This window comes from Sus scrofa, chromosome 1 (genome assembly GCF_000003025.6).
Source record: "Sus scrofa isolate TJ Tabasco breed Duroc chromosome 1, Sscrofa11.1, whole genome shotgun sequence".
NCBI classification, from domain to species: domain Eukaryota; kingdom Metazoa; phylum Chordata; class Mammalia; order Artiodactyla; family Suidae; genus Sus; species Sus scrofa.
Window position 1 is genome coordinate 15,317,187 of NC_010443.5, and position 14,093 is coordinate 15,331,279.

A 14,093-nucleotide genomic window follows, 5' to 3' on the forward strand; every position below is an offset into this window, starting at 1 on the left:
AAGGACCAGACACCAGGTGCGGCCCCTGGTCCAGTGTCCTCACCCCCACTTATGGGGTGACTGCTTCTCCCAGGCTTCCGAGGGCTTCCGAGGGCTGTCACTCCCTGCTGGCAGAAACACCTACAGCACATACGAGAGCAGCACAAGAGAACCCTACGGTGGTTTTTTCATCAGCCAAACTGCACTGAAGGAGTCACACCAGCTGAGCCAGGAAAGGACCCTGAAGGCGACCTTTTCCCTTATTTTATCAGGAAGGCAATTGCGACCCAGAGGAACCAAAGAATGTTCCATGTTCAAACAACCTCAAACGGGAACAAGCCCTCCAGACACAGACAATCTCCACCAGACAAAGCTGTCACTACACAGCCAAGGTCATAGCTCACATCATCGACAGAAACATATGGCAAAGAGATAAACAGAAACAAAGTCCTGCTGTACAGCACAATGTCCTACAGTAAACTATATTGGAAAAAAATATGAAAAAGAGAAGTTCCTGGCTTAGTCACTATTAGAAACCATTAAGAGTTCCCGTTGCGGCTCAGCGGCTTAAGAACCTGATATAGGGAGTTCCCGTTGTGGCTCAGTGGTTAACGAATACGACTAGGAACCATGAGGTTGTGGGTTCGATCCCTGGCCTTGCTCAGTGGGTGAAGGATCCCACGTTGCCATGAGCTGCAGTGTAGGTCACAGACGGAGGTAGGATCCCGTGTTGCTGTGGCTCTGGCATAGGCCAGCGGGTACAGCTCTTAGACCCCCTAGCTTGGGAAGCTCCACATGCCGTGGGTGCAGTCCTAGGAAAGACAAAAAAAAAAAAAAGAGAGAATTTTATATATTCAAATTCAACTATATATGTATAATTGAATCACTGTGCTGTACACCAGAAACAAACACATTATAAATCAACTATACTTCAATTTAAAAACAAAAGAAACATGGTAAGGGACAGACAGACCAAGGAGCACTTACCTTACCGGGAAAAATGACCTCTCCCCTCTAAAAGTTCAGCCCGAAGGAAAGGCTCAATCACAGACCACAACTAAGAGATGCTAAGGGTTCTATTAGGTCGAAAGAGGAACGCAAAACAGGGGTCAAGCGCGTTGCTATAGTTACCTCATCTTCACTGCTGTCCGCAGGAAGGCAGATGTGCGTGATGTTCAGACCAGCCTGAAAAGCACACAAGGTCATGCTGTCACTATGAGAGAAGGCACCATCCAAACATACAAGGAATTTTTGAAAATCAACACTCCTTACCTCCTCAGCCAATTTCTGGTTTATTTCCTGCATCAAGTTATCCTCACCTGCCTTGGGAGAGGGGAGCAAGAAGGAGAAGTAACAACATAAAAATATCTTGAAAAGGAACAAAACGTAATACAGAGACTAATTTTGCGATTATAAATGATCTAACTACGAAGATAATAAGGAAAATGCAGAAATAAAATCATATTGCACATATAAAAGGGGAATAATGGCTGGTATTTGTTAACATATTCGTTTCTCGTGCTTTCAAATAATGTCACTTTTAAAAAATAACAGTCCTAGTCTCTTGGGGTAGAACTTGATGGAAGATAGCACGAGAAAGAGAACGTATATATACATGTATGACTGAGTCATGTGCTGTACGGCAGAAACTGACACACTATCAATCAACTATACTCCAATAAAAAAGTCATAAAATTAAAAAATAAGTAAATAAAAATAAAAATAATAGTCCTCATAGGGCATACATAGCCACAGAGCCAGCATCCCTAAAGATGGGTGTTTAGGTGACTTGCCCTTAAGTGGGACGCTATCAAATAAGCAGAATCCAAGAGGCCAGGTTCCCCATTCATTTTTCCTTCCGTTTTGCTCACTCGCCTATCTTTGCAGGAGGTTGGAAACAGACCCCAAAGAAAGCAAGTGACTTGAGCATCACTTTCCAGTCCTAAAATCAGAGAGGATGAAACTAGAGGCGGCTAGGCTGATAGCTTAAGCGCATGCCAAAAACAACAGTGGCAGCTCAACTGTTGGGCTGTGCGAGCTTCCAGGCTTGGCTCAGTTCGCCTCCCCACACCTGTCATCATACGGGTGAGCCAAAAAGACTGGCAATCAGTGCCAAGTGCAGTGCCAAGTGCAGTGGCCTCGGCCAGAAGATAAACATGGAATGCAAAGTCCTTCTGACATGCCATGGCTTTTGGCCCTTCAGACTCGTGGCACGCTTAAAAGACTGAGTAGGAGTTCCCGTTGTGGTGCAGTGGAATCGAATCTGACTAGTAACCATGAGGATGTGGGTTCGATCCCTGGCCTCGCTCAGTGGGTTAAGGATCTAGCATTGTTGTGAGCTGTGGTGTAGGCTGCAGACAAGGCTCGGAGCCCGTGCTGCTGTGGCTGTGATGTAGGCTGGCAGTTGTAGCTCTGACTGGACCCCTAGCCTGGGAACCTCTATATGCCACAGGTATGAACTTAAAAAGCAAAAAAAAAAAAAAAAATTTAAATTAAAATTAAAAATAAAAGACTAAGGAGTAAGATCACCAAATACCAAGTTTCAGCAAGCATTTGTCTTCTGCAGAAACAATGGGGAACATTTTTTCCCTATTCCCTCAAATCATATCTGACAAGCATTTATCACGGACCACAATATATCCCGTGTAATGCAGCTCAGGAGAGGGCCTACCCCCTGACCTCTGGGAGCTAGCCACAGCAAAAGGAAACTCAGGAGTTTCTGCTGTGGTGCAATGGGGTAGGCAGCATCTCTGCAGCACCTGGATGCAGGTTCGATCCCCAGCCTAGCACAGGGGGTTAAAGGATCCAGCATTGCCGAAGCGACTGCGCTCAGATCTGATCCCTGGCCCAGGAACTCCATATGCCTCAGGGTGGGGAAAAAAAAAGAAACAGATTCAAACAGAACAATACCTAACCTGTAACCCCTGTGCAGCAAAATGACCAGATAAAGGGGAAAGGCATTTCCAGCTGAGTCATTTTCTCTCTTCCCTACCTAAGCCCCACCGGAAACTTAGAAATGCAGCCTGTGTTTCGTGTATCATTGTCTTCTCAATGGAAAGGCATCTGGAATTAGCAGGAAGAGCCACATTCTGAACTTACCTGAATAACAGCAAGAACTGGCTTAAAGGCAGGGTTTTTTTCTTGCAATAAACTCAGCACTTCTTTCGAATTCTGAATGACTTCTCTACATTGAGAAAGAAAAACAACACAGTCACATCATGGTTCATCACTAGAAAGGATGGATACAACACATTTTCCTAAAAGGCTTGTGATTCTAAGTGAAAATAATTGGACAGCAGGAGGACACACTCTTCCAAGTGTGTTAGGTAAGGAGCAAGGGGCAGGAGGTCACGAACTACTAACACGGCATAAAATGTGACCATCTCTAATTTTAAAAATAAGCAGAGGAGGCGTTCCCGTCGTGGCTCAGTGCAAATGAATCTGACTAGCAACCATGAGGTTGCAGGTTCGACCCCTGGCCTCGCTCAGTGGCTTAAAGATCTGGCATTGCTGTGAGCTGTGGTGTAGGTTGCAGGTGCAGCTTGGATCTGGTGTGGCTGTGGCTGTGGTGTAGGCTGGTGACTACAGCTCCAATTGGACCCCTAGCCTGGGAACGTTCATCTGCCGCAGGTGCGGCCCTAAAATAAATAAATAAATAAAAATAAGCACAGGAATTATCACTACATCGTACATAACTACACGTCAATAAAACAAAAAATTGGGGGGGAAAATTTTAAAAAAATAAAATTTTAAAAATTGGGGGGAAAAATTAAAAAAAATATATAAGCAGAGATAAACAAACTAGATGCTAATAGTAATTTCCCAGAGGTGAATTTTTCTCTTGTATTTTCTAAGTTTACTGTAACAGTAAGTTTGGGTTTCCTTGTTAAATCATTCCCGTTCTCCACCATAAAACCCTGCCCCATTCCAAGAAAGGAGTTTGGGCCCCTGGGGAAGCAGACATTGGTGGAGGGAGGGTAGCAAACACAGGGGACTGAGGAGGGCCTTGCTGTCAGATAAGAGGTGGTGGGTCAGGGGTCAGGAGTTCCCATTGTGGCTCAGTGGGTTAAGAACCTGACTATTATCCATGAGGATGCAGGTTCAATCCCTGGCCTCACTCAGTGGATTAAGGATCTGGCATTGCTGCAAGCTGTAGCACAGATGAGGCTCTGGATCCCACGTGGCTGTGGCTGTGGCTGTGGCATAGACCGGTTCCAAATGGACCCCTAGCCTGGGAACTTCCATATGCTGCAGGTGCAGCCCTAAGAAGAAAAAATAGTGCTCAGGATAAACTCCAGGTCCCAAGGACAGAAGGAATGGGAAGTAAATGCTGCAGAAAAACTGGGGAGGCATCCGAATTTGATCCTCTCCAAAGACCTCTTAGGGAAAGAGCCTCACACGCCTACGGGCAACTTAGTCTGCATGTGGACCTCTTAAAAGTCCTGTCAGGGTGCCAGCCCAGGGGCTCAGGGGCAGACCTAGATGGAGGTGGTACCAGGCAGCCTCTCTTTTTGCAGCTTCCTGGCATGAGCAATTTCAGAAACCACCTTCACCACCATCCGCGCAGAATGTTCCTCACTTGTGGAACATTCAAGAAAGTTGGCGCTTACAAACGAACTCACTTACAGAACAGAAAGAGATTCACAAGCACAGAAAATCATGCTACGGTTACGAAAGGGAAAGAGGCAGGAGGGATAAACTAGGATCTAGGACTAACACACACACACTCCTATATAGAACATAGGTAACCGGAGTTCCCGTCATGGCACAGTGGTTAACGAATCCGACTAGGAACCATGAGGTTGTGGGTTCGATCCCTGGCCTTGCTCAGTGGGTTAAGGTTCTGGCGTTGCCGTGAGCTGTGGTATGGGTCGCAGTCACAGCTCGCATCCCCAGTTGCTGTGGCTGTGGTGTAGGCCGGCGGCTACAGCTCCTATTGGACCCCTGCCCGGGAACCTCCATATGCCACAGGTGCGGCTCCAGAAAAGACAAAACAAAACAAACAAACAAACAACAAGATAACCAACAAGAACCCACTGTATTGCAAGGGCAACCATATTCAAAATTTTGTAATAACCTATAATGGAAGAGTCTGAAAATAATACATTTGCATGGGTCTATCTAGTCTAAACACACACACACACACACACACACACATTTTTGTCTTTTTGCCTTTTCTAGGACCGCTCCCGAAGTATGTGGAGGTTCCCAGGCTAGGGGTCCAATCAGAGCTGCAGCCACTGGCCTACGCCAGAGCCACACATGCCTACGGGCAACTTAGTCTGCATTTGGACCTCTTAAAAGGAGGGATCAGAGCCGCATCTGTGACCTACACCACAGCTCACAGCAACGCAGAATCCTTAACCCACTGAGCAAGGGCAGGGATCGAACCTGCAACCTCATGGTTCCTAGTCGGATTCGTTAACCACTGAGCCATGAAGGGAACTCCCATACATGCATATATTTGAATCATCTTGAGTAACACCCAAAACACTGTAAATCAACTGTATTTCAATAAAAATATTTTTAAAATAGTAAATTAAAAACTAAGGAGCTCCTGCTGTGGCTCAATGGGATCGGTGGTGTCTCTGCAGCGCCAGGATGCAGGTTCAATCCCTGGCCCAGCACCATGGCTTAAAGGATCGGTGTTGCTGCAACTGTGGTGTAGGTCACAACTGGGGCTCAGCTCTGATCCCTGGCCTGGGACTCCATATGCCACAAGGCAGACAAAAAAGGGGAAAAATTTTTTTTTTAAAAAAGAAGAAAATTGGCCTTTTCCTCTCACAATAATGGACAAAAGGCTTAGCTGAGGCAATACCCAAGCTTCAGTGTTGAAGAGCGCCTTTAAGTTTTAACTTCTGCTTCCATCAGGTCCCTGCACGCGCAACAGCTTTCAAAAAAGGCAAGAAGAACTTCCAGCCAGATCCCATCAGCAATAAATGGCCAAGAGCCAAGCGGCAGGGCAATACGGCCGGGGGCCAAACTCCCCCCAGCCTTCAGCTCTTGCGCAGATAAAGGCAGGTGTGCTCAGAAAATATTTAACGGGAGTTCCCATCATGGCTCAGGGGAAACAAGGTTCGATCCCTGGCCTCACTCAGTGGGTTAAGGATCCTAATTCGACCCCTAGCCTGGGAACCTCCCTAAGTGGCAGGTGCAGCCCTAAAAAGACAAAAAAACAAAACCCAAAAAACATTTAAAGGCTTCAAAACTCAACCAGGATAAGCCTTTCCACTGTCAGCTGGGCTAGAAGAGAGAGAATAGCTGGGCAAGCGGCTTCTACCACCCAGAAAGGTTTTTATTTGTTTTTAAACACTTGGGATAAAGCAACTTCATTTCCAGTGAAATTACTGTATGGTGTTGAAAAAGAGAGATACATATGAAAGTTCAAAAATCATCTTATAAATGAGCAAGAATCTTCTGTCAAACAATATGAAGCTGAGGACCATGTGATGCAGACTCTCTTTCTTTCTTTCTTTCTTTCTTTCTTTCTTTCTTTCTTTCTTTCTTTCTTCTTTGTCTTTTTAGGGTCACACCTGCGGCATATGGCAGTTCCCAGGCTAAGGGTCCAATGAGAACTATAGTTGCCAGCCTACACCAAGGCCACAGCATCAGATCCGAACCATGTCTGAGACCCACACCACAGCTCACGGCAATGCCAGATCCTTAACCCCTAAGTGAGGCCAGAGATAGAACCCGAATCCTCATGGATATTAGTCAGGTGCCACAACGTGAACTGCCCCTCCCCCCACAACTTGATACATGTGTATCCTGTTCCATTCTTTGGGGTTGGTTACTCATTATTCCTACAATGCCAAGCAAAGCAAGCAAGGAGTCACCAGGCTCAGTAAGTCTAAAATCTGCATAAATGTTTCATTTCTTTCTTTTTTTGGACCAAACCTGCAGCTTTCACAACTTTCCTGGCCAGGGATCCAACTCGTACCACAGCAGTGACGCAAGCCACAGTGGTGATGACACCAGATCCTTAACCACTAAACCACCAAGGAACTCTATAAATTTTTTTTCTTTTCTGTTGGCTTTCTCGGGCCACACCTGGGGCATACGGAGGTTCCCAGGCTCGGGGTCCAATCCAAGCTAGAGCTGCCAGCCTACACCACAGCCACAGCAACGCGGGATCCTTAACCTGTTGAGAGAGGCCAGGGATCAAACCTGAATCCTCACGGTCACCAGTTAAGATTCGTTTCCATTGCGCCACGAGGGGAACTCCTGAATAAATGTTTCTAATCAGACTTTTCTGCCCTGGGTGAGAAAAGCTGCGTGGTTGTAGCCAGGCTGCCATGTGTAGCTATAACTCAGAACTGGATTATTAAAGAGGATACTTTAGGAGTTCCCATTGTGGCACAGTGGAAACGAATCTGATGAGCATCCATGAGGAGGTAGGTCCCATCCCTGGCCTCACTCAGTGGGTTAACGATCCGGCGTGGCCGTGAGCTGTGGTGTGGGTCACAGACGTGGCTTGGATCCTGCACTGCTGCGGCTGTGGTGTAGGCTGGCAGCTGTAGCTCTGATTTGACTCCTAGCCTGGGAATCTCCATATGCCGTGGGCGCAGCGCTAAAAAAGATGAAAAAAATAAAAAATGAAAAAAAGAAGATACTTTACTAACCATTTAAGCCAGCTTGATCTCGACTAGTGTTACTACTACACGAAAGCATTTACTAGCTCTGACTCCGGTGAGTCACATCAGTCTCCCTTTGGCTGTCTGAAATACAGTGTTTGGGGAGTTCCCTGGCGGTGCTGTGGTTAGGACTCAGTGTTTTCACCTCTGCCGCCAGGGTTCAACCCCTGGTCTGGGGACTGACATCCCTTACCAAGTGGCTGCAAGTTGCGGCCTAAAAATAAATTAAAAATATGAGAGAGAGAGAGAGGGGGAGAAGGAGAGGAAGAAAAAGAAATAATGACCACATTTCTCAGCCTCCCTTGCAGCAGCTCACTGTGTCACACCAAGGGGTCTGGGAAGCAGCAGCAGCTGATGTTAATTCAAAACAACCAATCAAAGTACATTCCTGAATTCTAAGCCTATTTATGCATTTACTCTTTTTTTTTTTTTTTTTTTAGGGCCACACCCACCCACAGCATATGGAGTTCCCAGGCTAGGGGTCGAGTCGGAACTACAGCCACGGCAATGCCAGATCTGAGCCGCGTCTGTGACCTACCCCGCAGCTCATGGCCACGCCGGATCCTTAACCCACTGAGGGAAGCCAGGGATAGAACCTGCAACCTCATGGTTCCTAGTCAGATTCCTTTCCGCTGCTCCACAACCGGAACGCCTAAGCCTGTTTATTAATAATAATTTACATTTTAGCTTTTCAACTTTTTCAAAGGGGAAGAGGCACCTGTCTAAAAATAGAGTGAAGATTTCCAAAACAGTTTCTCCCAAAGACAGCCACTAGTATTCCAAGCCCTGGTTACCACCATGGTACAGCTTCCATCCCTGGCCTGGGAATTTCCACATGCCACTGGCACAGCCAAAAAAAAAAAAAAAGGAAGAAAAAAGGAAAGCAACCTAGCTGCTTTATGCATCAGCCTTATCTAGAAGCTTTAATCTTATTTACTGTATTACATCCATGTAAGACAGAGAATAAAGACATACCATTGTTCTATAAACCACCAAAAGGGAAAAATGTGGCCAGTTATGTTATGTTGCTGTGTTACATTTTTTCTTAACAATGTTTATTTTGTAAGTATGGAAAGAATTGTGTAGATTTATTCAGACATAATTTTAAAAATTTGCCATGAACTGTTTACATATGGACACCAAAAGGAAAATATACCAAACAAATTGAGAGATTCCAAAACTTTTTTTTTTGCCTCAGCATGCAGCAGTTTGATGCAGGATCTCAGTTCCCAGACCAGGGGTTGAACCTGAGTCGCAATGAGGAAAGTGCTAACACCCAGACTACAAAGGAACTCCTAAGATCCGACTCTTCTGAGGGTCTGTTTTGACTCAAGAGTCTTTAGTGCAAGAAAAAGACCCACCCCACACACATAATGTCACCCTCTGTGCTGCCAAGCATGATGGTGATGCAGCATTTCTTGAAAGACAACATTTTGTCCCTAGGGTTTTCATTAAGTTCCTGACATTCATTCTGCAATTTTTTTTTATTTTTTATTTTTTATTTTTTGGCTTTTTAGGGTCACACCCGTGGCATATGGAGGTTCCCAGGTCAAATCAGAGCTACAGCTGCTGGCCACAGCAACAGATCTGAGCTGTGTCTGTGACCTACACCACAGCTGATGGCAACACCAGATCCTTAACCCACTGAGCAAGGCCAGGGATCGAACCTGCGTCCTTATGGATGCTAGTCAGATTCCTTAACCGCTGAGCCACAACAGGAACTCCCCATTCTGCAAATTTTGATGCTGCAGCTTTCTTGACTCTCCTGGATGTCTATGGAGAGTAATCAGACAACCAGAAATCCTATTATTCCCTAAAATGGCCCTTCCGTGACTTGGAAAAACCTGATTTTGAAGGAACTTATTCACATCCAGTTATGAATTTTTCTGATACACATCCAGGAAAGGATTTTTATTTATTTATTTCTTTATTTTGTCTTTTTAGGGCCATACTCACGGGATATGGAGGTTCCCAGGCTAGGGGTCTAATTGGAGCTACAGCCAATGGCCTATGCCACAGCCACAGCAACGCGGGATCCTACCTCCGTCTGCGACCTACACCACAGCTCATGACAATGAAGGATCCTTAACCCACTAAGCAAGGCCAGAGATCGAACCTGCAACCTCATGTTCCTAGTCGGATTCGTTTCCACTGCACCACAACGGGAACTCCCCCCATGAAATAAATTGAGAATTAATCTATATCAGTTCCTGGACATCAATTCCAGATGACTTCTAGCTAGGCCCCCACATCACAGCCACAGCCACAGCCAGCTGGATCCTTAACCCAGGTTTTCCTGTGGGAAACCTCTTGGAGGAACGTTTGTTAGATGATGCACATAAGTTAAAAAGGTACAACAAAATCAGGGCTATGACTGTGTTTCCACAAGTAAAAGCAATGACAGATATACTGTGACAAATATGTTGTGAGTGTAACCTGGCCAACAGTGATTTAAAAAACACATGCCAATGAAAGATAAATATTGGTGTGGGGAGTTTCCATTGTTAAAAACCCAACTAGTACCCACAAGGATGTGGGTTCGATCCTTGGCCTTGCTCAGTGGGTTAAGCATCCAGCATTGCTGCAAGCTACAGCAGAGGTCTCAGATGTGGCTTGGAACTGGCATTGCTGTGGCCGTGGCGTAGGCTGGGGGCTGTGGCTCCAATTTCACCCCTAGCCTGGGAACCTCCATAGGCCACAGGTGTGGGCATAAAAAGACATATATGTATGTTTTGGAGATTTAAAAATGTGCTCACAGTATTTCTAGGGTACAGTAAGAGTCACAACAACCTTAGAAAGCATTGATATTATGGTTTCCACTTTTCATGGAACAATTGAGATCAAACAGCTTGCCCAAACTCTCACAGCTAGCAGGTGGTAGAATTCTATCACCAAGCAAGGCTCTTGTCTCTTAAGGGTAATCTTAAGAAGCAGAAGCAATTCACTGTATGATACTTTCTTCTTCTAGTTTAGGAGAGGCATGGCCCACCATCTAAGAATGACTTTTACATTTTAAATGGTTCAACAAATTAAAATTGCAAAATTTTGTGGGATGTGACTATTCATCTGAAATTCAAATGTCAGTGTCCATGAAGAAAACAAATAAAAAAATCCTAATTTGGAGTTCCCCTCCTGGCTCAGCCAAAATGAATCTGACTCGTCACCATGAGGAAGCGGGTTTGATCCCTGGCTTCGCTGAGTGGGTTAAGGATCCAGCTGGCTGTGGCTGTGGCTGTGGTGAAGACCCGCAGCTACAGCTCCGATTGGACCCCTAGCCTGCGAACTTCCATAAGCCTTGAGTGTGGCTCTAAAAAGACCAAAAAAAAAAAAAAAAAAAAAAAATCCGAACCCTAAGACCAAGCTGGAGTGGATCAGAGGCTTGTCTCGCACCCCCTGTTGGTGCGCTGCAATAAATGCTGTCCTTGCCTACACCACAACCCGGTGTCCGCAGACTGGCTGGTGCTACACAGCTGGCGACGGTACCGCAGATTCCGGTTTGCTAACAACCCCTTAAGATGAGCGCAGCTGCTAACTGCTTCAAAGCTAATGACCGGGACAGACCTACACGAAACAAAAGGGTCCTTGAGGTCCTGGGCTACAGCATGAAGCTCTTTGGAAACAAAGGGAAAAAGGCCAAGAAGACATTTTCAGAATGGACAGAGAGGAAAACGGAAGAGGAGAGCGGATGGAGGGAGGTGAAGAGCTCGCTCGGCGACAAGGCATCCTGGAACGAGGAGTCCTAGTGGGGAAGGCAAGAAAGGGCTTTCCCGCCACCTCCAGGCTTCCTGAGCGCTTCACTGTATGGGTCCCCAGCTAACACACTTCTCTAGGAAGAGCCAGAGACAAGGTTCTGCCTTCGGTCGCTCCCGCCGAGGGGCTAAGAAGAGCGGCCGAGGGGTGGGGGAGGAACAAGGTGGGGGGCGGGGGTGTACAGGGGTGGAGTGGGACCCGTGCTGCTAGCTTCTCCCGTGGGGACAGGGAACGGTGCGTCCGGGGAGAGAACTTTGGAAATAAGCTGTGCTGGGGATTCTGTGCCCACTGTGCAACGACGCTGTTAAGAGTCAGCCCCGACTTTTCCGGCCGCTTTCACCCGATCACCAGGTGGGCTTGGCTACAGCTCTCCCAGGCGCAGGAGGCTGCGGCTTTTCGGGAGAGGGCAGACCTTACCGCAGTCACAGTTCGCCGCCAGCAGCCGGCGTCCCGGACTCGGAGCCCCTGCGCGGACCGGCGCCGATTGCTGGCCTCGGTCCACCCACCCAGAGCCCCGCAGGCTGGCAACGCCCCGGCCGCGACCCCTGATTCGATCAGCAGGCTAGCGGGGAGGCAGCGGTCGCCCCTCCTTCTCCCGGCTCCGGCCCTGGCTGCGCCGCCCCTTTCCTAACCAGGCCGCGCTCCGCGCTCCGCGAGGTTGCATCAGAGTCAGCAGCTGGGGGCGCACGTGGAACAGGGCGCGCGGTCCGAGCTGCGCAGCACCGGCCGGCCGGAGATGCCCACGCTCGCTCCAATCCCCGCCTCCCCCTGCCCGGACCGGCCCCCAGAAGTCTCTTTCCTCCCGCGGGCCCAGCTCGCCCATCTGGTACCCGCGGGCCCCACCCCCCCCGCCACCGTCACCCCTAAAAAGTTGACACCAAATACTAGTGACCCTGCGCTCGGCGAGCCCCCACGGAGGCCCCCGGGGCGCGGCCGAGACCCAAGCTCTCCCGCCGCCCCATCTTCTGGGTCTCCGGGCCGCAGGGGACTGGGGCGGGGCGAGCGTGGGACACTCACCGGACGATCGAGTCCCGCGCTGGGGGCGCCCGGCTGCCCGGGCCCCGGCTGCTCCCGGCCTGGGAGTCCCGCAGCCTCTGCTGCCCCAGCGGGGCCTCCCCGCCCCCGCATCCGCCGCCCCCGCCGCTGCTGGCGCGACACAGCGCTCGGAGGAGGCGCGGCCGGCCAGGGAGCTGGGGGCTGCGGAGCTGGCGCAGGAGGAGCGGCAGGCGCGCGCTCATGGCGAGGGGCGGGCGGTGCAGCGGGGACGCGGCGAGGCGGCGGGAGCGAGGGGCGGCGGGTCCGTCCGCGATGCGGAGATGCGGCGGTGGAGCCCGGAGACGCTCACGTTCCTCCGGAGGCGGGCGGGGCGGGCTCCGGACTGGAGAGCCGCGCGCGGCCGGTAGCGGGACAGTAGCAGGAAGGACCTGGCTCTTCTTCCACAGCCGAGCGGGAGCCCCTAGGGGGCACTGCACTCAGTGCCAGTGACGTTGGGAAGGCGGAGGCCTGCGGGACGGGGCTGCTGTTGGAGTTGCCTGGACCTCGCGGGCAGGCTTTCTGGCGCTTCCAATCACAGACTCGAAATCCGGCTAACGCTGAAAACCACAGCAGGGTGGGGCCTCAGGATGGACCTCAGGCCCTCCCGGGAGACTGCACCTTAGTCCTCCGCCCAGGACGCCGACAACATCCTGCCTTCAGGTGGCAGTTGGCTTCCTGAAAAGGCACTTGGCCAAATAACAGGGATTGGATTTATCAGGCTGGAGGTGGTCGAACAGGGCTGGGAGTGTGGGCTTTGCAGTTCAAAAGCTGTCCTTTGTGGCCGTAGGCAAATTAGTCAACCTCTGTGAAGCTTAGATGCCTCAACAGGTAAAGGGAGATACTTTGTTTATAATCTTGTCCGGATTATAATTCCCACGTGGGAATACTACTACAAATTATAAATTTTGTAGACGATCTCAACCTCTGTGCACCGGTACCAGTTAAATTTCGGACACAAGAGTTTTGGGTGAGGCAGAAAGCACAGCTTTATGGCTCTGCCAGGCAAAGGAGGACACGGCAGGCCAAGTCCTCAAAACTCTGGCCCGCCTTGTCTCTATTTTTCTTCTTCCGTGGATCATTTCCGAGTGGTAAAGTCCAGTGTCAGTGGGCCTGGTGATGATTTTTTGGTTGTCTTAGGGGTTATCGTTTCTTGACCTTTTCTCTGGAAAGAAGATTGCTTCCAGGGAAGGGGTTTAGGAAGTGTTTCAATTACAAAAGAAAACACTCCATGCAATATAACTCTAACTGGAAAGTAAATATTAGTCACACGTTAATGGGCCAAGGCAGGGCATATCATAATGGAGACTGTTTTAACTAGTTTTTTTTGTTTGTTTGTTTGTTTTTGTCTTTTTGCTATTTCTTTGGGCCGCTCCCGCGGCATATGGAGGTTCCCAGGCTAGGGGTTGAATCGGAGCTGTAGCCGCCGGCCTACGCCAGAGCCACAGCAACGCGGGATCGAGCCGCGTCTGCAACCTACACCACAGCTCACGGCAACGCCGGATGTTAACCCACTGAGCAAGGGCAGGGACCGACCCGCAACCTCATGGTTCCTAGTCGGATTCATTAACCACTGCGCCACGACGGGAACTCCTTAACTAGTTTTTAGCTGTAACAATATTTCCTAAACTTTAACACCTGAGTCAGACTTTTGATTCTGAGGGGAGATCTGAGAGGCTAAAGGAAAAGGCTTTTATT

General features: G+C 48.9%; 1 protein-coding gene across 1 annotated transcript in view; it reads right to left on the reverse strand.

Moving 5' to 3' along the window:
* Positions 1 to 13,079, reverse strand: part of MTHFD1L (methylenetetrahydrofolate dehydrogenase (NADP+ dependent) 1-like) — a 189,337-nt gene extending 176,258 nt beyond the window's left edge. The window contains 4 exon segments of the mRNA XM_021086779.1: positions 1,111 to 1,164; positions 1,252 to 1,302; positions 3,079 to 3,163; positions 12,381 to 13,079. Coding sequence (XP_020942438.1) covers positions 1,111 to 1,164; positions 1,252 to 1,302; positions 3,079 to 3,163; positions 12,381 to 12,601 — 411 coding nt within the window. The 5' untranslated portion in view covers positions 12,602 to 13,079.